Here is a 23,461-nt window from a genome sequence, read left to right as displayed (position 1 = left end):
ATTGAATGGATTTCCTCTGGAATCATTGAGAGACAATAAACATGAAAGCCCACAATGCAATCTATAGCAACAGTTAGAATAATTGGAATGAATTTGTTCCATATTATTGATTGTGTGTGAACATATTTACAAAGAGGTATACTTACTTACATAAAATATTGAAAATTTAATCTGAAGGGGTGCTAAAAGAATACAAGCTGTGAAAGACTAGAATGACTATCGTGTGAAACCCAAGTGACTCTTCTTCTAAATCCTACTGTTTTATGCTTTTTTTTTTCCTTTGGAAATGATGGTGGCTATTTTTAAGTTAATGGGAAACATTATGTGCACACATCAAATGAGCATTAGCTCATGACCCTTAAACAGTTAGTGACTGTGAAATAGTTATTTCACCATCCTCCTATTTACTTTGCATGAATATGCTTTTCGTAGCTCCATATATAGTACGTCACTTTCCAGGGGGTTGTCTTTGTTCAGTTTTTATGTGTACATAGAATACATAAGTGTGAGCCAACTCCTATCCATAAATAAAAATATCAATATTTGTAATGATCAGCCCTTGATCATTCTTTGAGAAATACAAACGGACATGGCTGATGTTTGTAAATATGATTTTGGATTAAGGATAGATTATCTAGTTTGGAAAAAATAAGAATCAACTGGAATCTTAGCCCAGATATTGAGCTGACCCTATTCAAAGGTTCAGATAAGAATTCTCCCATCTTTTGGTGATGTCATGCAAAATCCATCTCAAAAACTCAGAAGGGCTGGCAGACTTTGCTGTGTCAATTTCTTTCTTCAGATATCATGATTTCTGGAGCTTCCTTGAGATCAGAGTCATGCAGTGCATTCTGGGCCCCTTTCACCCTGGTGAACCTCTAGAAGATATGAGATTTGATTACAACAAATGTCCTACCAGCGACTCAATGATGGGATTTATGGAGTATCACCAAAGGCAGGAGAGTCACTTGGCTATCAGAGGAGGAAAAAGAAGCAAACAAAGGTTCATTGCGAAAATGGAACTACTACTGTACCAATAAATGCAGAATTTATACATTTTTCAGTATCATAAGAGCTCAATACTTGAACTGAAAATAACAAGATAAAAATGGATCTGTCATCATAGACATCTTTTGATAGCATCACTCGGCACTGCTATTAAAAAAGGGGAAGATGTGTGCTACATACATGTGATACCACTGCTGGGCATTCGCACTATGGGGATGTTTCATACATGTTCACTCTTTGCCTCCTCCCACAGAATACCAGCAATCAATAGAGCTATGACACAGCTTGTTACAGCTTCATGTCAGCCATGCTGGAGAGGAAATAGCAACAACAGTGGCATGGATCTTAGTTAACATTCGATCACTTTATAGAAAGAGGTGGGGAGATGGCAAGTTGTTCTGGTGTTTTTTGTTGTCGGATTATTTTTTTTTTAGCTTTTGAAGGATGTTAGGGTTTTCAGTAGGTTGATTAGAAGTAAACTTGGCCCCGTTTTTCCCTTTGACATTTCACTCAAATTCACAGTTCACATTTAGAGACAAATCCTTTGGCCCAAGTCGTAGCCAGCAGAAGGTCCTGAACACTATGGGAATTGAGTGGTTCTACTGTGCAGTGCAGATGTGAAGGCACTGGACAGCTTGCACAGGTGGTACAATTATGCTCTGCAGGGATGCCATCTGCCCTGGCATAGGGAGCATTGGGTGGCTCAGGAAGAGTGCAGAGACGTGGTCAGTAGATCTGTGCTATATGGATCCACTGGTTAAACCTGTTATGTAACACAGAGATGCAGCAGCTGGATAGTCATCTGCAGCCCTGAAGCTGCAGCAGGGGCTATGAAGCAAACATTTGGGGGAAGGTTTTGGATTCTCCACTTCCTCCCATACACAGAACACCTCTGCACAAAGCCCATTTATTTAGAGTTTGTGCAAGGGATAGGATTTACCTCAGAGGCTCAGAAAACGTGTTAAGATGCTTCAAATAAAAACATATACAATATATTTTCTTACCCTAATAAATCTATAGTGTGTGCAGTATTTGGCATATTAGAGATGAGAAATATATGAGTAGAGTATTGGTGAATGCAGAGGACTAGAAATATCACATTGTTATGAATATTCCTCTTTTTATGATTATACAGGGTGAAACGCTGGCCCCAGTGAAGTCAATGGAAGTTTTACCACTGAGTTTAGTGGGAGCAGGATTGCACAGAAAATGCATGTGATTCCTTACTCTATACATAAAACAAGAAAAAATATATGCACGAATAATAATATAATAATAAAATCTTTCCCATTCATTCCCCAAAGAATCTTTTCTTCTTATTAGTACACTCTGAGAGGTTACTAAACGGTCATTAATACTTTCACAGTCTGTAAGTTAAACATCATCCTCTTATGGGGTGTGTCTATACACACTGTTTTCAGGTATCCTGCACACCTTCAGTTCTGATATTAAGGACAAATTAAAGCTTTAATCATACAAAAACAACACATCTGTATTTTGCCTCTAGCATTGTTTGTACTAATTGCCCAATCATGCCATTCAGAACCATGAAAAACACGTTGGAGCACATGTTCTGTGTTTGTACAGTGCCTAGCACAATGGGGTCCACAACTAGAGCTCATAGGCACTATGGCAATACAAATAATAATTATGACAAAATACTGAATATCTATACTGCAATGTTATCTACATACTGTACATAAGTAGGCCATGATTTAATTGCAGTGAAACCTTTCCATGCATAATGTATAGTTTTATGCAAAATGCATTTTGCAACATAGCAAATCTTTCTAACATATATAGGAAACTGCTTATAAGCATATATCCCAAACATGAAAGTTTTGTATTCCAGGAACTTTTTTCCCCTGGAAAAAAATGATTCTCTGGATTTTTTAGTAAGGGTTCTATGCAGTAGCATTTTACTTGTTTTAGTTATACTGACCAGCTTAATTTACAGGACTTTATATATTCTATTTAATTTTAGCTTTCAAACATTTATTTATTAAAATACATAGTTTGCCTTTTTAAACAATTCAGGGAACTAAATACTTCTGATGAGTTTATGCTTGATAGTTATTCTATTAGTTGTTTGCAGTGTTGTCTCTCTCATTCTATTAATTAACATTTTATAAAAATGTAAGGATAAAAAATAAAAACTCTTGGATACAAAACTTCCAGCACTAAAAACAAAGAACATTGCATTACCCCCTGAACTTTTAGTTATGTCTTTTCCCTTTCATGTAAAAATAGCTTCCTTTATACAACATGACTATTTCTTCAATAGCATTAACGGTAAGAAAAAAACAGACACACTTCTTCTGACAGATCTTCCACTGAGGAAGAGACCAGATATACTTTCTATAAGACCATCTTTCAATAGCCTATAATTTTTGGTTTAGTGTCAATCTATCAATGCTTCCTGCAATATTCATCCAGACAAGAATGGGTTTAACTATCTGTCATTTTTTTTCTAATTCTGTAAAATTACCAATGAACACTGACTTTGCTGAAACTAACTAGAACTGGTTCTCTGACTGCTATCTGGAAGAGCTTTTGTCTGATCCATTTGATCAAAAACCCATTAATATCAATTGTATGGATGAAGTTCAATCTCTGGCCTCTCAAGGGGGGCAGAAAACAGAGGAAATAACTTTGTGCACAAGGTCAAGTGCACAGAGAAGGCTGAAGTCTCCCTCCAGAGCAACAGTACAGAAACACTGGTGAGGGAGAAGACTACAGTGAGCAAAGAGAAGACCACAGGCCTAAAATGTATAGAGAATCATTAGAGTACAGTACAATAAAACAACAAAATATCAGCCAATTCAATCAACCAACCAATCTAATAGCAGCAATTATTTGTTTGTAGTGAAATATCAGATTCATAGTTTTTGTTTGGCCTTTTGAGTTACATTGAAAATGAGATTAATTAAACAATGAAAAAAAGTACATACTTGTTTTGTCCAATTGTTTCAAAATCTTTCACAATAATGGTCAGGGATGATGAAATATCGAGTGCTATCCCTTTCAAATCAAATTCAAGAATCTGTACAAAGAGAATTAGAGCAAAAACAATTGATCAATACAGCTAAAATATAAAGTACCTTAACACTATGAAGGCAAACAATAAAACTTTTCATGAATGAACATTACATTTAGTAACACAGTTAAACCGACTGATCTTACATCTGCATGTCTGAAAAATGAAGTGAAAAACTTCAGAACATGTCCGTAGTACATTTTGACTTGTTACTGACACATTGCAATTAAAAAGGAGAGTTTCTTAATAGTGCCCCATTACAGTTTCTAGTTCTCCTCCCTTGTATTAATATGAATAAATTATTTTCCATCATAAGACCTGGGCCTATTCCCATTTCAGTCATGGGGGGAAGTGGGTTGCCAGTGATTTCAGGCCTTTGTGTTTCTACACCCTTCTCTCATTTGTAGATATGATGACCCATGATTTTCATGAGTATGCACTTTAACCTCTCTTCTAGCTCATTAAAGAGAATGCTAAATATAGCTAAAACTAACACTGACCTTTGTGGCACCCCTCTAGACACCTAGCCCTAACTTGCATTACCATTTTTCATTACACTTGGTGTACAGTTAATTATCAAAGTGGCAGTGCTCATATCAGGGACCCAGTCATGACGCTATTAATATCAATGCCATGACTCCTTACTTTGCTTACAAGCCTTTGGTAAGGGACCTTGTTAAAAGCTTTCTGAAAGTCCAAGTACACTATATCCACTGGATCACCCATCCCACATTGTGTTTGCTTACTCAGCTGCAAAACACATTTACTGTCACCTTATAGGAAAGTATTTTACTTTAACTCCTATCTGTATCTCAGATTCATAACTGCAGTGACTAATATACTAATTTTGTAGCCATAACGCACTGTACCGTATACTAAAACAAAAATTTTATGAGAATGTCACCTCGTTCCAAACAGGGTTGAGTTCACTATCAATTTTCTTCGTTTTCTTTTTTTCATCTGCAAATAAAAATAAAATGTGATTGTTTGCTTCTATTAAAGGCTTAGAATATTAAGTCAAATAATAATAGAATCTTTCCATTTTCTTTCATAAAAGACTTTTTTAAAGCTTAATGTGATCAAACTATTTTGGCCCATCCAGGATCTGTAGTTTTTGTTGCTGAAAATTCCTTTGGATAGATTTTAGTTGGTTTACTTGCACAGTAATTTGTTTGCATTTATTTAGTTTACACATAACGAATGTTTCATGCAGACTAGACCAGCTTCTTTCCCCTAAAAACCTTTATGTGTCTTAGTCCTTTTTCTTTTGATGTGAGTTTAGTGTTGATGAAAGGGGCCAGACTAACAGCCTTGGACAGTGGCCCCAGTGTGACTGATCTTGTTCATAAGAACATATCTCTCATTTTGTTTAATCCCTTGTTTGTGTTCTTGGATTCTTGTTGTTAATATTTTTAAGCTTCCTGTAAAATGGCAGCAATTTAAACAAAAAAAAGTCTAGGCAGAGGAATGTAGAGTTAAAATTTAAAAAGTTCTCTGCTTCATATGCACAGATATTGATACTAATGAGAATTACACATGCGTATAAGGGGAAATTCACTCCTTTGAGTAAATAGGCTCTGTGCAGAGGTTTATAGGGGGATTAGTTGGATGGAATTCTCACCTCCAACTTGCAATGCATCAATGCACTGACTGCCATTTCAGCATATAAATTGCAATAGCTGCATCCCCTAAGTGGAGGCTCCCAGACACTGGCTCTACTTCAATGTAAACCAGTCTGTGTCCCCTGGGGTAAGCCATGGTGCACAACCAGGGTAGATTATGTCTGGCATGGCCATTCTACCCAAGCTCCTCCCCTTCAGAGGCACAATGGGAACTAAGTGGTGCGGAGGCTCTTACAAAACCCTTCAGACCTGTGTGAATTTCACCCATAGAAAGGAGAACAGAATCCAAGAGGATTCCCCCATTATAACAAATCTACATCAGCTAACATTTTGATCCTAGGTGTCTTGAGTTTTTCTTTAATATAGAAAATAAAATAAAATAAAATAAAAATATGTATGGAGGAAGGAAAACATTGTCTCTTGCTTGACACTTGGCAGCATAAAATACAGTACATTCACTGAACACATACAAATTTTTAAGGGGAAGTGTGTGCCACACAGGAATAACTAATATATTAGCTGTACTCATTATCAAGGCCATTCTAAGTGAACTAATCGTTGAGTTATTGAATACAGAGATATCACTAGAAAGATTGACATTTACAGATTTTTTACTTGCTCTCTTTCTTACCTTCACTCCTTTAGTGAAGCAATATTACAAGCTCACATTGTCATTTGCAAGTTTCAACTATACATTGTCAGTAAAACTTTGAGAAGGTCAGTGAGGCAATATTAAGTCAGTTTCCACATTACTCAGGTGGTGGGATTGGATGGCTCTTTCTATTGGATGAAAGTGGAAGGCACTGAAAAATTAGCCCATACTATACATTGCAAGGAAGTGACACACACTTCTGTAACAGGAATTGGCCACAAATTATGCAGGATACTGACTCACATCATACCACAAAGGAAAAGCATTTTTAATCTATCGTGCTGTAAACTCACATCTTGCGGAACAAAGAACTAATTCTCATAATATCAACCTGAGTTCCACGCATAGTTAGAGCTAGTCAAAAAAGAAAACCAAAGACACATGTTCTGAAATTAATCAAGATTAAATATTTCTGAAATTAAATATTTTGATTTTTTAATTTAAAATGACTTTTTAGAATTTCCTTAATTTTAAATATTAAAAAGCTCAAAATAAAGATAAAACTTTTCATTCAATATTAAATGTTTTTTTTCAATTCTCTAAAAATTTTGAAATATTTGTTTCATTTTGACCCAAAACAAATTTCATTTTTTTTATTTCATTTTATTTTATTTTTTGATTTTTCAGAAAGGCCAGCAAACTGAAAAATCAATTATTCCCACAGCTATATTCACAATCCTATGTACTGAGGTCACCTAATCAATAATGCTGCACTGTTGAGCACGGCTACCTGAAAAATCTGGGGTTCAGAACAGATCTTGAGATTCCCAGTCTTTTGGTCAACAGAAGGTGGGATTGTCCTACTGGCAGTTCCATGTAATGGGGAAATTGTACCATAGAGACAGCCCTGATTGAACTGATGGATACAAGCACTACAATCCTGACTCAAGCCAGCTAACACCTCAGTCACAATCCTGTAGAGTAATGTGAGGATCCGTGTAGTGTAAACTCTGGCCAGGATCCCTCTTGACAAGGGGGAGAGCTCATTCTTGACTACCTAGTACTAATTACTAAAAAATAATAGTAAAATAAAAATAAGGTTCATGATTTCATTTATACTATACATACTATGGTGTATGCTGAGAAAAAAATGTTATGTCATATATTTGAAAGTAATGAGAAGGATTTTGGGTTAAATTAGCAGGATTTTGTTAAAAAAACATACATAAGTTGAGTCAGTCCATATGTGGAGTTAACACATTTGAGGTTGATTTTTAGTGTTTATTCCCTTCATTTTATGTTGCCTCTTCGTATTTGTCTATTTTACCATTCTTTTAATGCCACTTATTTTACTTTATGTTTTTGTACCTGCAGCATAAAACTTTTCCCTTCCTATTTAAGATACTATAGCAACATTTTTTGGCCAAGAGGATTCCCTTTGGGGCCCTTCAGCATCACCCATTCTTCAGCAAATGGGGTCGCTTTGATATCAGGTACTCCCCCACTGGCTGTGAACCCAGCCATGAAAAGCAAGACTCAAAATCATATCATTTGATGAGAATCAAATCTGGGTAAATTTGCACAGTAGGGCAGTGGGCCATCTATTGTTTTTCTTTTGGCCTCACCCTGAGGTAAGGAATATAGGATATTTTTATATTACTTTCTTTGTTAACAAAGCACACTTAACTTACAGAGACCAGAAATAAAGGCAGGTTATATCTCCCCTGCTTCATCTTTGTCATTTTAAGTTTACAAATAGATTTATTGTACTACTGTGACGCTGGCAGGCCAGATGGCAGCTTTTGCCAAGACTGCAGGCATTAGCTAAGAACTGACAAACTCATAGCTGGAGACCAGACCAGTTCATGTATGTGTTAATGTGGCTCAAAATAGGTATTAGTTTCATAAAAATGTATTTAGTGTTTAGACTCGATAGAATGTCTGCAAGTTGCTGCATGCATTAATCTTATTTGTAATCTTATTAATCTTATTTATAATGTCTGAATTCCATGCTATAAGGAAATATGTAAGTTTTGCTTTATAACTTAGAAAATGTTTGCTCTGAACTTGTGAACTCAGATGGGGAGAGAGTTCCCCCCATCTGTCCAGAAGAACTATCAAAATCAGATGGGCCATCAAGGAACATTGCAATACAAAGGATTGGTGAATGGCTGTATCACACCTTGGAAATGCTACATGTAAGGAAGCTTGTCCGATGGACTTGAAGGCTGAAGAAGGAAATAAAACAAAGACATGGGAAAATTTTCTATCGCTTCACTGTTTGAACCTCAAAGGCTCAGAGATCCCAAACTGAAGCCAGAGATCACCAGGGGTTACCACTGGTGCCGCCCTGAAAGACATTTTGAATTAACAAATCCCTACAATTCTGTCACTCTTAGGATTTAGATTGCCACTCATTTGTGTATATGTTTAGTTATTAGACTTTTAAGTTAGTTTATTACAGAATTGGCTACAGGCATTGTGTTTGGTGTGTGATCTAAGATACAAATGGATCTGGGGTAAGTGACTAGTCTCTTGGGACTGGAAGCAACCTGAATATTTCATTATTTTTGGTGTAAGTGATTATTTATCACTAAGTCCAGCTCACCTGGGTGGCAAGATAGACTGGAGAGTTTAGAGGGACTGTGTATGTCTCCATGGTGAGACTGTTATAGTGGTCCAGGAGTTCACATTTGTTACTGGCTTGATGAAATCTAATTATAGAACAAGCCACCAGTTTGGGGTATCTGCCCTGTTTTTGACAGTCTGCTCTGAGGTAGGCACTCACGGTCGTGATTCACTCCAGATAGTGTGACAATTGGTGTAGTCTTGGCAGGATTCTCATGCCACTGGTCAGTTGGGTTAATAGATCATAACCCCAATCATGTTAAAAGTTTACATTTGATATCAAGTTTTTAAGTATTAAAGAGTAGTCACAATGAGTGAATTGCAGTCATATGAGGGTCTTGACACAAAGAACCTTGAAAAATATGTAAGAATAGGGGATTATCCCATAAAAAGCCTCTGATCAGAAACTGAGAGCTTTGCTCATAGACTTTGAGCAAGGAGCAGGGTCTGAGCACCCCACTGCCCCAGATGCCATAGAAACTGCTGCAGCAAAACTGGTTCGAGAACAATGGTTGTGGACAGTAACTGATGAGGTAAAAGCTGCCATTTGTGATAAAAAACCTTCCACAGTTTTGGAGGCAGCAGAAATTGCAGATAAATATATTGAGTCAAGGGCTCGTGCGGGGCACAAACCACAGTGGAAGGGAAACGCTCCTGTTTCCCAGGTTAAGAGAGAGGAGGGGGTCTAGGAATAAACCTACCCCCAACTTTGTTAAAAAATGTCAAAGGAGCCCAGATTTTAAAACCTCTTACCCTAAGAGAAAGCAGGTAGTCTGCCATCACTGTGGGACTCCTGGCCATATAAAACCAAATTGCCTCAAACTTAAGGTCACCCCACAATCTGCGCCCAGAACCCCCACAGGGAGTGCCAGTGCTACCACCATGAGTGCTAATGCTAACACCATGATCCCAGAGGAAACAGTATAGGAGCAGGTGGCTTCATAAAGTACAGTAGGACTGAGTCTTGGTAAGGTAGGAAAGAATTCATTAAAACTGCAGGAGTGAATGGCATTGACTGTACAGGCTGAAGGGACATGGCATCCCAGGTCACTTTGATTAAGGAAAGCTTGGTAAGGGAAGAAGACAGACTTCCTGGCAAAAGTCTAAATATTTCAGTTTGGGCTCAATTTTCTGTGATTGTGCCCCTGACTAAAGTTCACCTTACGTGGGAGGATTTTAAGGGTGAAATTTCATAGAATCATAGAACTGGAAGGGACCTTGAGAGGTCATCTAATCCAGTCCGCTGCATTGAAGGCAGGACTAAGTATTATCTAGACCATACCTGACAGGTGTTTGTCCAACCTGCTTTTAAAAATCCCCAGTGATGGAGATTCCACAACCTCCCCAGGCAATTTATTCCCGCGCTTAACCACTCTGACAGTTAGGAAGTTTTTCCTAACGTCCAATCTAAACCGCCCTTGCTGCAATTTAAGCCCATTGACTCTTATCCTATCCTCAGAGGTTAAGAAGAACAATTTTTCTCCCTCCTCCTTGTAACAACCTTTTATGTCCTTGAAAACTGTTACCATGTCCCCTCTCAGTCTTCTCTTCTCCAGACTAAACAAACCCAATTTTTTCAATCTTCCCTCATAGGTCATGTTTTCTAGACCTTTAATAATTTTTGTTGCTCTTCTCTGGACTTTCTCCAATTTGTCCACATCTTTCCTGAAATGTGGCACCCAGAACTGGACACAATACTCCAGTTGAGGCCTAATCAGCATGGAGTAGAGCAGAAGAATGACTTCTCGTGTCTTGCTTACAATACTCCTGCTAATACATCCCAGAATGATGTTTGCTTTTTTTGCAACAGCGTTACACTGTTGACTCATATTTAGCTTGTGATTCACTATGATCCTTAGATCCCTTTCCACAGTACTCCTTCCTAGGCAGTCATTTCTCATTTTGTATGTGTGCAACTGATTGTTCCTTCCTAAGTGGAGTACTTTGCATTTGTCCTTATTGAATTTCATCCTATTTACTTCAGATCATTTCTCCAGTTTGTCCAGATCATTTTGAATTTTAATCCTATCCTCCAAAGCACTTGCAACCCCTCCCAGCTTGGTATCATCTGCAAACTTTATAAATTCTTGTTTCCCTCTATCATTTTAGCCACATCTAAGCAGGTTCATGTTATAACATGCAGCCAGAGAGAGTATGGCCCTGACTCACCTGCTGTCTGTAGACAGCAGGCAAAGTTGTGGGGGTGGGGAGGAATGCCCTCGGTCCTTTGTCTATTGAGAGTAGTAGCTTCTGAGAAGCAATTTGAGGATTCTTCTGCTGTGCTGGAGTCTGCTCTAAACTTAGGTGAGACTCAGAAGGAGTTTGTGAAAGCTTAACAAGATGACCCTTCTCTGGACAAGGAGAGGGGTTGCAGCTCAGAATATAATACCCCAGCTGGGAAAGGAAATGGTAGATTTTTTGTATAAGGAGACTTGTTATATAGGGAGGTTTCCATAGGGAAAAAGTGTTGTCCTGGTGAGGTTTGCAAGCAGGTAGTTGCGTCTGAGAAATACAGAGAGAATTGCTCCAATTAGCTTATGATTGCCCATTCATAGGACATTTAGGAGCGGAGAGAACCTGTGACAGGCTTAAATGGAATTTCTATTGGTCTCACATGTTTGAAACAGTAAAGATGCAAGGGACTGCATGGTCACCTGTGCTGATGAGCTCGCCTGGCCAAACAAGAAATGAGATTCAAATGAGATTCAAAAGTTCCCAGGGCTTTTCCTGTACACCTGGCCCGTGCATCCGAGTTCAGAGTGCTGTCCAGAGCGGTCACAATGGTACACTGTGGGATAGCTCCCGGAGGCCAATACCTTCAAATTGCATCCAAACTAACCCTAATTTGAAACAGTGATGTCGATTTCAGCACTAATCCCCTCGTTGGGGAGGAGTACAGAATTCGGTTTTAAGAGCCCTTTATGTCGAAAAAATGGCTTCGTTGTGTGGACGGGTGCAGGGGTAATTCGGATTTAATGCTGCTAAATCCGACATAAACTCGTAGTGTAGACCAGGCCTAAGAGACTGAAGGAACCCTGCAAAGCATCATGGCAACTTTTGGCCATTATTAAAGAGGTGTTTGCCAGACTGTCTGTGGATATTGTGGGGCCCCCTCACTGAACCTTCCAGGAATGGAAAGAGATATATACTTGTGGTGCATTCTGCCACCATGTACCTTGAAGCCACAACACTATCTAATGTTAAAGCTCAGATTGTAGCTACAGCTTTATTCACCATTTTTAGCAGACTAGATTTTCCCAGAGAAATCTTGACTGATTGTGGGGCAAACTTGATGTCTTTAGTTTTAAAAAGTTACAGAGAGTTATAATGTGGAGTGAGGCATCTAACAACTGCCCTCTACCATCCAGAAACTAATGGTTTCTAAGATATAATGGGACTTTGAAAGCTATGCTGAAAACGTATGTCACCAAGTGTGAGGATGACTGGGCCATGTTGCTTCCTTATCTGTTATATGTGTACAGATATTTCCCCTAAGAATCTACTGCCTTTGCCCCCTTTGATCTCCTGCGTGGGAGGCAAGTTGAGGGGAGGCAGATTTGAGGTTCTTGGGAGGGCAGTACTGAGGGGACAGGAAAGCCTGTAGGGGAGTATGTCACTCATTTTAAGAATTTACAGGCTATGATTAAATTAATGCAGCAGAACCTTGATAGAAGTCAGGAATCGCAAAAGCTTGGTATAACAGGAATACTGAAAAAAGATAATTTGATATTGGTTATTTAGTATTAATGCTAATTTCAGAGAGGACAAACAAAATGTAGGATTGTTGGGAAGGACCTTATAAGGTGATAGAAAGAGTGAATGAGGTCACTTATGATGTAAGGAAACACTATGGCAGGGGAGCTGTGCAAACGGATGAAAAGCTGATGAAAGGGAGATGGCAGTGAATATGATTTGTTGTGTTGATGAAGGAATATTTAATACTCCTTTGGTTGATTTGGTCAGGAAGAGCAAGGACGAAACTCCCCTGAAAAGCATTGAGTTCAGGGAGGGTTTGGATCTAATCCAAAAGCAGGTAAGGCTGGCCCCTTTGAAGCACCACAAACAGGTATTTTCCAAAAAGAAAAGGAGTACTTGTGGCACCTTAGAGACTAACCAATTTATTTGAGCATAAGCTTTCGTGAGCTACAGCTCACTTCATCGGATGCATACCGTGGAAACTGCAGCAGACATTATATACACACAGAGATCATGAAACAATACCTCCTTCCACCCACTGTCCTGCTGGTAATAGCTTATCTAAAGTGATCATCAAGTTGGGCCATTTCCAGCACAAATCCAGGTTTTCTCACCCTCCACCCCCCCACACACAAACTCACTCTCCTCTGGTAATAGCCCATCCAAAGTGACAACTCTCTTCACAATGTGCATGATAATCAAGGTGGGCCATTTCCTGCACAAATCCAGGTTCTCTCACCCCCTCACCCCCCCTCCAAAAACCACACACACAAACTCACTATCCTGCTGGTAATAGCTCATCCAAAGTGACCACTCTCCCTACAATGTGCATGATAATCAAGGTGGGCCATGTCCAGCACAAATCCAGGCTTTCTCACCCCCCCCCCCCTTTTTTTTTTCCCCGGGAACACACACACACAAACTCACTCTCCTACTGGCAATAGCTCATCCAAACTCACCACTCTCCAAGTTTAAATCCAAATTTAACCAGAACGTCTGGTGGGGGGGTAGGAAAAAACAAGGGGAAATAGGCTACCTTGCATAATGACTTAGCCACTCCCAGTCTCTATTTAAGCCTAAATTAATAGTATCCAATTTGCAAATGAATTCCAATTCAGCAGTTTCTCACTGGAGTCTGGATTTGAAGTTTTTTTGTTTTAAGATAGCGACCTTCATGTCTGTGATTGTGTGACCAGAGAGATTGAAGTGTTCTCCAACTGGTTTATGAATGTTATAATTCTTGACATCTGATTTGTGTCCATTTATTCTTTTACGTAGAGACTGTCCAGTTTGACCAATGTAAATGGCAGAGGGGCATTGCTGGCACATGATGGCATATATCACATTGGTGGATGTGCAGGTGAACGAGCCTCTGATAGTGTGGCTGATGTTATTAGGCCCTGTGATGGTGTCCCCTGAATAGATATGTGGGCACAGTTAGCAACGGGCTTTGTTGCAAGGATAAGTTCCTGGGTTAGTGGTTCTGTTGTGTGGTATGTGGTTGTTGGTGAGTATTTGCTTCAGGTTGCGGGGCTGTCTGTAGGCAAGGACTGGCCTGTCTCCCAAGATTTGTGAGAGTGTTGGGTCATCCTTCAGGATAGGTTGTAGATCCTTAATAATGCGTTGGAGGGGTTTTAGTTGGGGGCTGAAGGTGACGGCTAGTGGCGTTCTGTTATTTTCTTTGTTAGGCCTGTCCTGTAGTAGGTGACTTCTGGGAACTCTTCTGGCTCTATCAATCTGTTTCTTCACTACCGCAGGTGGGTACTGTAGTTGTAAGAAAGCTTGACAGAGATCTTGTAGGTGTTTGTCTCTGTCTGAGGGGTTGGAGCAAATGCGGTTGTATCACAGAGCTTGGCTGTAGACGATGGATCGTGTGGTGTGGTCAGGGTGAAAGCTGGAGGCATGTAGGTAGGAATAGCGGTCAGTAGGTTTCTGGTATAGGGTGGTGTTTATGTGACCATTGTTTATTAGCACTTTGCGAATACAGACTAACACGGCTGTTACTCTGAAACCAGGTATTTTCCAACTGGTCAGGTTTAATTGACAGGATTATACATTTCATTGAACTAGCAGGGCCCTGCGCTTCTCCTAACAAGGCATATTGTGCTAAAGGGGAAATGCAGAAACAGATCCAGGAAGAGGTAGATAGCATACTGGAGATAGGAGTAATTACTAAAGTCCCTGGGTATCTCCCATTGTGACAGTACCTAAAAAGGATAAAGCCATGAGGTTTTGTGTGGACTTTAGGAAGCTAAATACTATCACCTTACCTGACCCATACCCCACACACCAAATAGAGGACCTACTGGCTGTGTTGGGGAGTGCAAAATTCATAAGCATGACTCATGAGTACTAGCAAATCCCCTTAGATGCTTGTGCTCAAGAAAAATAAGCTTTTATAGAGGAATATGGCTTATATGAGTTTAAGGGTATGCCTTCTGGATTAATCAATGCAGTAGCTACCTTTCAGGGGCTTGTCAATGAGGTGCTGCAGGGGTTACAACCATTTGCCAAGCCCTATATAGATGACTTGGCCATTTTCAGTAGTTTCTGGCAAGACACTTGAATCAGAATATCAGGGTTGGAAGGGACCTCAGGAAGTCATCTAGTCCAACCTCCTGCTCAAAGCAGGACCAATCCCCAATTTTTGCCCCAGATCCCTAAATTGAACTCACAACCCCAGGTTTAGCAGGCCAATGCTCAAACCACTGAGCTATCCCTCCCCTTTCACATGGGAACTGTGTTGCAAAGGCTTAAAGAAACCAACCTCACTGTCAAGGTCTCCCAATGCAAAATGGGGACTGTAGAGGTATCCTACCTAGGACACAGGGTGGGCAGTGGTTTTGTTTGCTGTGATCCTTTAAAAGTAGGAAGCGATTAGGAACTTGCCTGCCCCACGAATCCAGAAGCAGGTCTAATCCTTTATTGGTCTGGCCAGCTATTACTAGAGATTTGTAAAGAGGTTTAGTGGTATTGTGGCCCCCCCATAACAGACCTTACAAAAAAGGGGAAACAAGACTGGATGGTATGGACAGAGGCTTGTGAAAAAGGCTTTCAGGACATAAAAGAGGCTTCTTCCAAAGAGCCTGTTTTGGCCAGTGCTGATTTCAGCAAATCATTTATACCATGCACTGATGCTTCTAACATCAGATTAGGTGCAGTCCTAATGCAGAATGGGGGGGAGAGACAAGTAACATCCCATTGCCTTCTTGAGTAAAAAAAACTAATCATACTGAACAGAACTATGCTGTCATTGAGCAGGAATGCTATGCCATCGTTTGGGCTGTAAACCTTGTTTGTGTAATAAAAAAAAAAGTCAGGTTTTGACAGATCACACCGCTTTGATGTGGTTGCACTGAGCTAAGGAAACCAATTCTACTTTGTTGGAGTCCAGCTGTACCAGAATTTGATATGGACATAATGTGTTCCAAGGGAAAGCAAAATGTAGTGGCTGATGCCTTATCAAGAATGGGGTTATTCTGATGCATATTCAGGACCGTCAGTGACGTCCTTTCCTACACCTGTTTTGCACTCGGGGTGTGATGCTGGCAGGTCAGTTGCCAGCTTGTGCCAAGGCTTCATGCATTAGCGAAGAACTGATAAACTCATAGCTGGAGACCAGACCAGTTCACATATCTGTTAATGTTGCTCAAAATAGGTATTATAAGAATGTATTTAGTGTTTAGACATGAATGCTACTATTGTACCTTGGAAACACTATGTACACGGGAGCTTGTCCTATGGACTTGGAGACTGAATGAAAGAAATAAAACAAAGACACAGGAAAATTGTCTCTCTCTTTTCTATCTGAACTCTCACAGGGCCAGAGAAACCAAACTGAAGCCAGAGATCCCATAGGGGTAACTCCTTGGTCTGCCCTGAAAAAAAACTTTGAATTGACAGATCATTACAACTCTGTCACTCTTAGGATTTAGATTGCAACTAATTGGTGTATATGTTTCCTTGTTTAACCTGTCAATAACTCTCTCATTTCATTTTCCTAGTTAATAAACCTTTGTTAGTTTATTACGGGATTGGCTACAGGCATTGTCTTTGGTGTGAGATCTAATATACAAATGGGTCTGGGGTAAGTGACTAGTCTCTTGGTACTGAAAGCAACCTGAATATTTTGTGATTTTTGGTGTAAGTGATCATTTATCACTAAGTCCAGCTTGCCTGAGCAGCAAGATAGACTGGAGAGTTTAAAGGGATTGTGGGTGAGTTGGTGGTGAGACTGTTATAGTGATCCAGGAGTTCACATTTGTTACTGGCTTGATGAAATCTAATTATAGAACACACGATCAGTTTGGGGTGTCTGCGCTGTTTTTCACAGTCTGCCCTGAGGTAGGCACTCACGGTCGTGAGCCACTCCAAACAGTATGACAACTACTTCTGGCTATAATTTTCTCATACTCTGTACTGGAAATGGTAATTCATTTTTAGTGTGAACCTTTGTCAATGTTCTTGATAGGTGAGATGTGCATGTTAACCAGAAGAATTTCACTAACTAGATATGAATTTTGTTTAGGATAAGGTACTCCTTCCTTAAAAATTCTAACCATACTGCTATCAATCCACCCTCAGAAGTCAAATTGACTCACATTATTATAATTCATCATTGTTGACTTCAGTGGATGGCACAATAGCAGAAATAGGCATCATATAGTGTTAAAAAACCCTTATCATCTACCTTTTTTAAAATCATCTGACAGTGGTATCATTAGGGCTAATACGCCACACTTCCTTACCAAAATATACTTTAAAAACCATCATCCCCAACTTTAATATAATTACATGCTCAAAAACTTCATTAAGACAGAATTAAGGTTGCCCAGTGGTATCTTGTGTCCTTCCAGAATGTGGAGAGTGGCTAAACTTTAACCTCTGAAAACCAGTAAATATAACGTTGTGGAGTAATTAAATCGGAACAAAATCACTTTTATTCCCAGAGTGTCTCCATGGAGATTTACACTGGCATAGCTAAAGTTTTATAATTAGGCCACTATAATTCTGCAAATTGATTTTCCCATTTAGACAAGCCCTTAGACACAGAAGAGGAGATTAAAAAAAAAAAAAAAAAAAGAGCATCAGCCCACTATTAGCCCAGTTGGCCCAACAAAACAGAAGTCATAGCTCCAAATAATTTTAAGTCAGAACTGAATGCTACGTGTTAAAAGGAAGTAGCAAGCCAATAAAATGTCATACTATTGATTATGCATATAAGCAAACATGTCACCTATTACATCTAAAGGAAGTTTCAGGGTTTTTTTCTAGTTTACTATCTCTCACATGTAAAAATTTTTTATTGCCTTAACTTTTAGTGTTTAATGACATTTTGGCATGTTCTCACACTTCTTCCTTATCCATTTCAATAATGCTTTCATTTAATACAAAATTATGACAAGCTCAGAATTCTGCTATTACAGCCTCTAACTGTGTTTGCAGCATTAGTTTACATTTGGGTGTGTAGTTCTCTTTAAATGATGAGCTGTTCCTTATGTAAATAAAAAACAAAAGGTCAAGCTCACAGGGCTTAGAATAAAAGTTCTTGGGGGGAAAAAAAGAAAAACTAGTGCAGATAAAGTCTATCACTAAAGGGTTTTGTGCATATCTTATGATAACATTTACTTAATATGGCGGTGTATGTTAATTATGCCAGCTATACATTACTATGTGAATACTAATGAGCTCTATTCAAGGTGCAGATAAAATTGTATTTTTAATACCTGATACACACATCAGAAGCTAATGAAAATAAACTAAAACTATGATCCTGCAAATGCTTATGAATGTGAGAAATTTTCATATGTGAATAGTCACAGAGAGTTTGCTTATCTGTAAAGATACTCATGTGTATAAATGTTTGCAGGACCAGGGTCTAAACTGATAAATCTTTCATAACTGGTGTGTCTAAGGGCCTAATCCAGGTACTGAGCACACACCAGAAGCTAATGAAAATAAACTAAAGCTATGATCCTGCAAATGATTATGAATGTGAGAAATTTTCACATGTGAATAGTCGCAGAGAGTTTGCTTATCTGTAAAGATACTCATGTGTATAAATGTTTGCAGGACCAGGGTCTAAACTGATAAATCTTTCATAACTGGTGTGTCTAAGGGCCTAATCCAGGTACCGAGCACACACAACTCCCACTGAAGTTTTAACATATTCTAAACCATATACTGAAATCAATAGAAGTTACCTGTGCTTGATGCTTCTTAGGACCAGTCCATGAGTTTTAAATGACTAATTTAATTTAGAAAATATTGTTGGTTGAATGTGAAATACCATAATGAGCCTATCATAAAATTACATTTTACAATACAATGTTGGCCTCAATCGTGTCAATAGGAGTACTCAGGTGCACAGAGTTAAGCATGGTTTCAGAATAGCAGCCGTGTTAGTCTGTATTCGCAAAAAGAAAAGGAGTACTTGTGGCACCTTAGAGACTAACAAATTTATTTGAGCATAAGCTTTCGTGAGCTACAGCTAGTGTGTATGGTAACACCCATTGTTTCATGTTCTCTGTGTGTATCAAATCTCCCCATTGTATTTTCCACTGTATGCATCCGATGAAGTGAGCTGTAGCTCACGAAAGCTTATGCTCAAATAAATTTGTTAGTCTCTAAGGTGCCACAAGTCCTCCTTTTCTTTTTGCAGATACAGACTAACACGGCTGCTACTCTGAAACTTGCATTGGTAATAGTGTGTGCTCAGGAAGGAGGAATAGACTTGGTCATGAAAAGTAGCACCAAATCAGGGAAGCACAGAGATCAAAGGATACCAGAACCAATCAGCAAGGGGCAAAAAGGGGAGAAGGGACACAAAACTACTGAGAGATGAAAAATGGGGACTGAGGGAACAGAGACAATATAGGAAGAAGAAACAACTAAGGAGGAAAGCAAAGAGAGGAGAGAAAAAGGAATAAAAAGAGAAGAGGCAAAGCGAAAACAGTGAGAAAATCTACCTTGCTAGAACAGCGCTTGTGAGTTCCACACAGAAAGACTTGATTCAGGTATTAGGAAGTAAAGAGGCTTTGGGGGAAAAGCTTAATCACTTTAACAAACCTGAAAATCTAAGACAAAGGGGGAAAGGGGAGGAAAGGGTGCACATCTTTTTGACAATAAAATCCTTCCAGATTGCAACAATTTTGTCAGATATTCTCAGCAGATAGACCACCCTTCCCCATCACACTGTAGCCACCCTTTTGGGCTCACCCTGCTGAGATACCAAATCTCAGCAATTGCTTTTATCCGTTGAAAATTTTGTTTCCAGTTCAGCTTATATTCAAGCAATAATACTCTCAAGAGTAAATTTAACTGTTGGCCACAGTTGTTTGACGGATTGTCTGATACAAGATTGTCTTGGTCCTCCACCTTGAAGGTGACAACACTAAACTTGTAGCTAAACCCCTTTTGGTACTGGAGGAAGAAGAAGCCGTAGAAACTTTAATCAGTTACAAAACTTATATCAAAATGAAATTAACAGTCAATCTTACGTATAAATGTTAGTTAATAAGTGTTTTCTCTTTCTCCCTTAAGCAACAAGTAGGTAACTCTGAAAGTGGTATGATATGGAAAGTTAGGAGGTTTAATAATAATATTAAAAGAAATGCTAAAAATACTTTAGTAAAATAATTACAATAAAAGGGATCTGCTGCAGAAGCAAAATTGGTAGTGAGCAGCAGCTGCTGTGCCAAATCAAAAAGAAACTTTAAAGATGCAAGATTTTTAGCATGAACATCACAGGTTAAGGTGCTGGATTGTAACTCAAAGTCGCACAATTTAGACTTTAATTAATACTACCACTAAAAATAGATTTATAAGTAAAAAGCAGAGGACTAAACCCTTACAGGAGCTTGGAAACTGAGTCTTGGGAAAGCAGTCCCAAAGGCCAAGAAAAAGAAAATCACACCCACGAACATACTCCACCCATATCACGCCCTGTGCAGATAACTTCAGTCTTTCTGGTAAAAAGCGTCTTTGCTAACATTATGGTGAGATTCAATTTTGTGTAACTTCAGTATTTCATAATTTTAAAATATCAATATAGAACACTTTGTCCTCAAAGCTACAAAAAATATGCAAACAGAAATCTGATTGAGTACATTTGTTAGTTTTCCTTACCTTTAAAAATAACAGAAACAATAGGATCCGGTTTTCCAAATTTAGTTTTAGGGATATTGGTAGCAGATTCCACAATCACCCGAAGCATTGTTTCAAAACTTGTGTTAAACCACTGCTGTCAGAAAAGGAACTTAAGAAAGTCTGTGCTTCAGACGCCCTGTGTCCTCCTCCAGACTGCAAAGCTAGGAGGAGGCAGCAAGGAACAGTTTGCTACAGAGAAAAAGGGCTGATGGGTGGAACTATGACGGGCTAGTTACTAAAGGCTGTAGAAAAAAAAAAACTACCTGTAAACTGACACCATAATTCCTGTGCAAAGCAAGCACCATCCTGTGAAGTCTGGTCATGTGAAAAATGTACAATGTAAACAGTATATAAAAAAAGCCTAAGCATATGAACCTCATATAAGTGATTAGGGAAAGAGGAGTACATAGCTGGCAAAAATTAAACACAACCCTAGTAGTCAGACACACCACAGCTCCCTCTTTTAACTATACTTCTGAATATACCATGTCATTGAACTTTATAACGGTCTACACTTTTCTCATCTTTGCTTTCAATGAATCATGTTTTAATACATTTTCCATGTTTCTTTCCTATTTTGTAAATCCACAAAATATCTACTCTTCAAAACAGTTTAAGTACTCCTCATTCTGTAGGGCTCAGGAACAACGTTTTTAATAAACCTCTCCTATACTGTGTAGCTACTATACATTCTGCGTTTAAGAATTGCACTGTTATATAAACACAAGCCCCTCTAGGAGCAATAATAAAAAAGAAATATGTAATATGGTGTCTGAAGAAAAATCTGAAAGTTTTTAACCCTAAAAGGAGAGAAGACCTTGTCTATTGCTCAGTGACCTATAAATGATTGCTCTTAACCAGAGAAAACTAGGGAGTGGAATCCACTGAAAGGAAACCAGATGAATCAGAAGAACAAAGAATTGGCTAACCAGTTCAAACCATTAGTCTGTTTAGTCCTGTTTCCTGTCTGATGTTTCAGAAGAAAACAAACCAAAACAAAAGCACACAATATATCTATTTGTACAATAAACATACATGAAGATAAATTTTATCCTGACCTCTGCAAATATCACATTATGCCCTGGAACCTCAGATCTTATTATTTTTAGCTTGTATTAACTGCAAATATTATTGATACTCATTAAATTATCCACGCCATCATATTGTACTTGCCGACCTTTAGATGTAGTTCATTCTGTATATTAACTATATGTTGCATGAAGTAGTATTTTATTTCATTTGGTCTACATGAACTGGCCATTCATCATGTTACCTCTTGTAATTGCAATATAGGACAGGCTAACAAGGAGAGTGGTTGTTCGTTTCCTTAGTCCGTTGGCCCACTTGGTTACTATCTGGTGGAAGCTGAGAAAAATAATCAAGGGCATAGACAAATTTAATATTATCCATGTGGAAACATACTGATACAAATACAGATTTCTTACTGTAGCTGTTTGGAATGCAAGATCAAGGGGATTTAAGGTGGAGCATTCTAATCCAGAGTAGACCAGTAGCAGAGCTCCAAGAACCAATAAAAGTGACCCTTTCTCCCAAATGGTCTTAATTTACAGGATAAATAGAAAATCTCTGACAGGACGAAATACCTCTGCTTCAAAAAAAAAAATTAAAAAAAAGACTGAAGCTAAAACCTCCCATGACAAAATCATAGCACTAACTATAGCAACGATTTTTAAAAGCATGCAGTAAGAGTGGCGTGTGTAGCATACCTAAGCACAAAAAATGTTACAGAAAACATGAGTTTTAAAATAACTGTGAAGGTCCAAGTTTCCTAGAAAAGTAATTAAACTCTGAGTTATACCTCAAACCATTACACTTACACATTGCAGAATTTATATATCACAGGCCTGATTCAATTCCTACTGAAGTCAACGGAAGTTTGATTGGGCTCTCCCAAACCAGCCATATTTATGCATAACAGCACCAACTTTGGCTTCTGCCCAAACACTCTTCTTCTTTTATAAACCAAAATCTATTTAACTCCACAACAGAAATTCACTCCAGAGTAAAATTTAATTTGAAATCTCAGTGTACAAAGGAACATGTTTGTTTGCAATTTTTAAAACTAGTTTTAAGGGTTAGAAAGAGAAATCTCCAAAGCCAGACTCTAGACATTTAAGATGGCACTAAAAATCCTTTACATAAAATAGTATGTTGGATACCTAGTTTGTCACCCCGTGTCTGCTATTTGTATTGTAATGTTGAAGGTGACTCGAAAATTTCTCCCCACAGCTTGGTGGTGTATAAACACAGGTGTCAGGTCCAGAGCAGGGGTGATCACTTTCCTATATCGCAGTTATTCATTTTTCAGACTGACATAGTGCCCAGATGCCAAGGTGATAGGCAGTTGTTAAACCTCCAAGGAGCAAATATGATAATATGGGTTTTTTATTCACACGGGACACCCTGGAGCTGCTCAAGGGAGATTACTGCCTTCCCTGACTCCCCCGCTCCCTTCCCCAGCCCCTTCCTCCCCTCTCTGCACTGCTCCCCTTTATTCCCCCATCGCTTCGTCCCATTCTTCCTTCCGTGGCTACTCCTGCCCCTCCCCACTTTTCCTCCCGCCTCCTCTCCTCAGCCTCGCCCACCCTGCTCTTCCGCCTACCCCAAGCCCCCTCCCCTCAACACTGTTCTCCGTACTGCCTGACCCCTTCGGGACCCCGTAGCTCGCTTCCGGTAGTGAGGTCCCTGAGCGGAAGTGACGTTGCCGGA

At 39.0% G+C, this 23,461-nt stretch overlaps 1 protein-coding gene across 4 annotated transcripts in view; it reads right to left on the bottom strand.

The window, feature by feature from the left end:
- Positions 1-20,917, bottom strand: part of MYOF (myoferlin) — a 109,122-nt gene extending 88,205 nt beyond the window's left edge. For all 4 annotated transcript variants that reach the window (XM_073353867.1, XM_073353868.1, XM_073353870.1 and 1 more), the window contains exons 1-3: positions 20,711-20,917; positions 4,950-5,005; positions 3,960-4,051 (exon numbers count right to left, since the gene is read on the bottom strand). In XM_073353867.1, the coding sequence (XP_073209968.1) occupies positions 3,960-4,051; positions 4,950-5,005; positions 20,711-20,798 (236 nt within the window). In that variant the 5' untranslated portion in view covers positions 20,799-20,917. The remainder of the gene's footprint in view (positions 1-3,959; positions 4,052-4,949; positions 5,006-20,710) is intronic.
- Positions 20,918-23,461: the final 2,544 nt, after the last annotated feature.

Source organism: Lepidochelys kempii, chromosome 7 (assembly GCF_965140265.1).
Source record: "Lepidochelys kempii isolate rLepKem1 chromosome 7, rLepKem1.hap2, whole genome shotgun sequence".
NCBI classification, from domain to species: domain Eukaryota; kingdom Metazoa; phylum Chordata; order Testudines; family Cheloniidae; genus Lepidochelys; species Lepidochelys kempii.
This window is presented reverse-complemented; position numbering and strand designations above follow the sequence as displayed.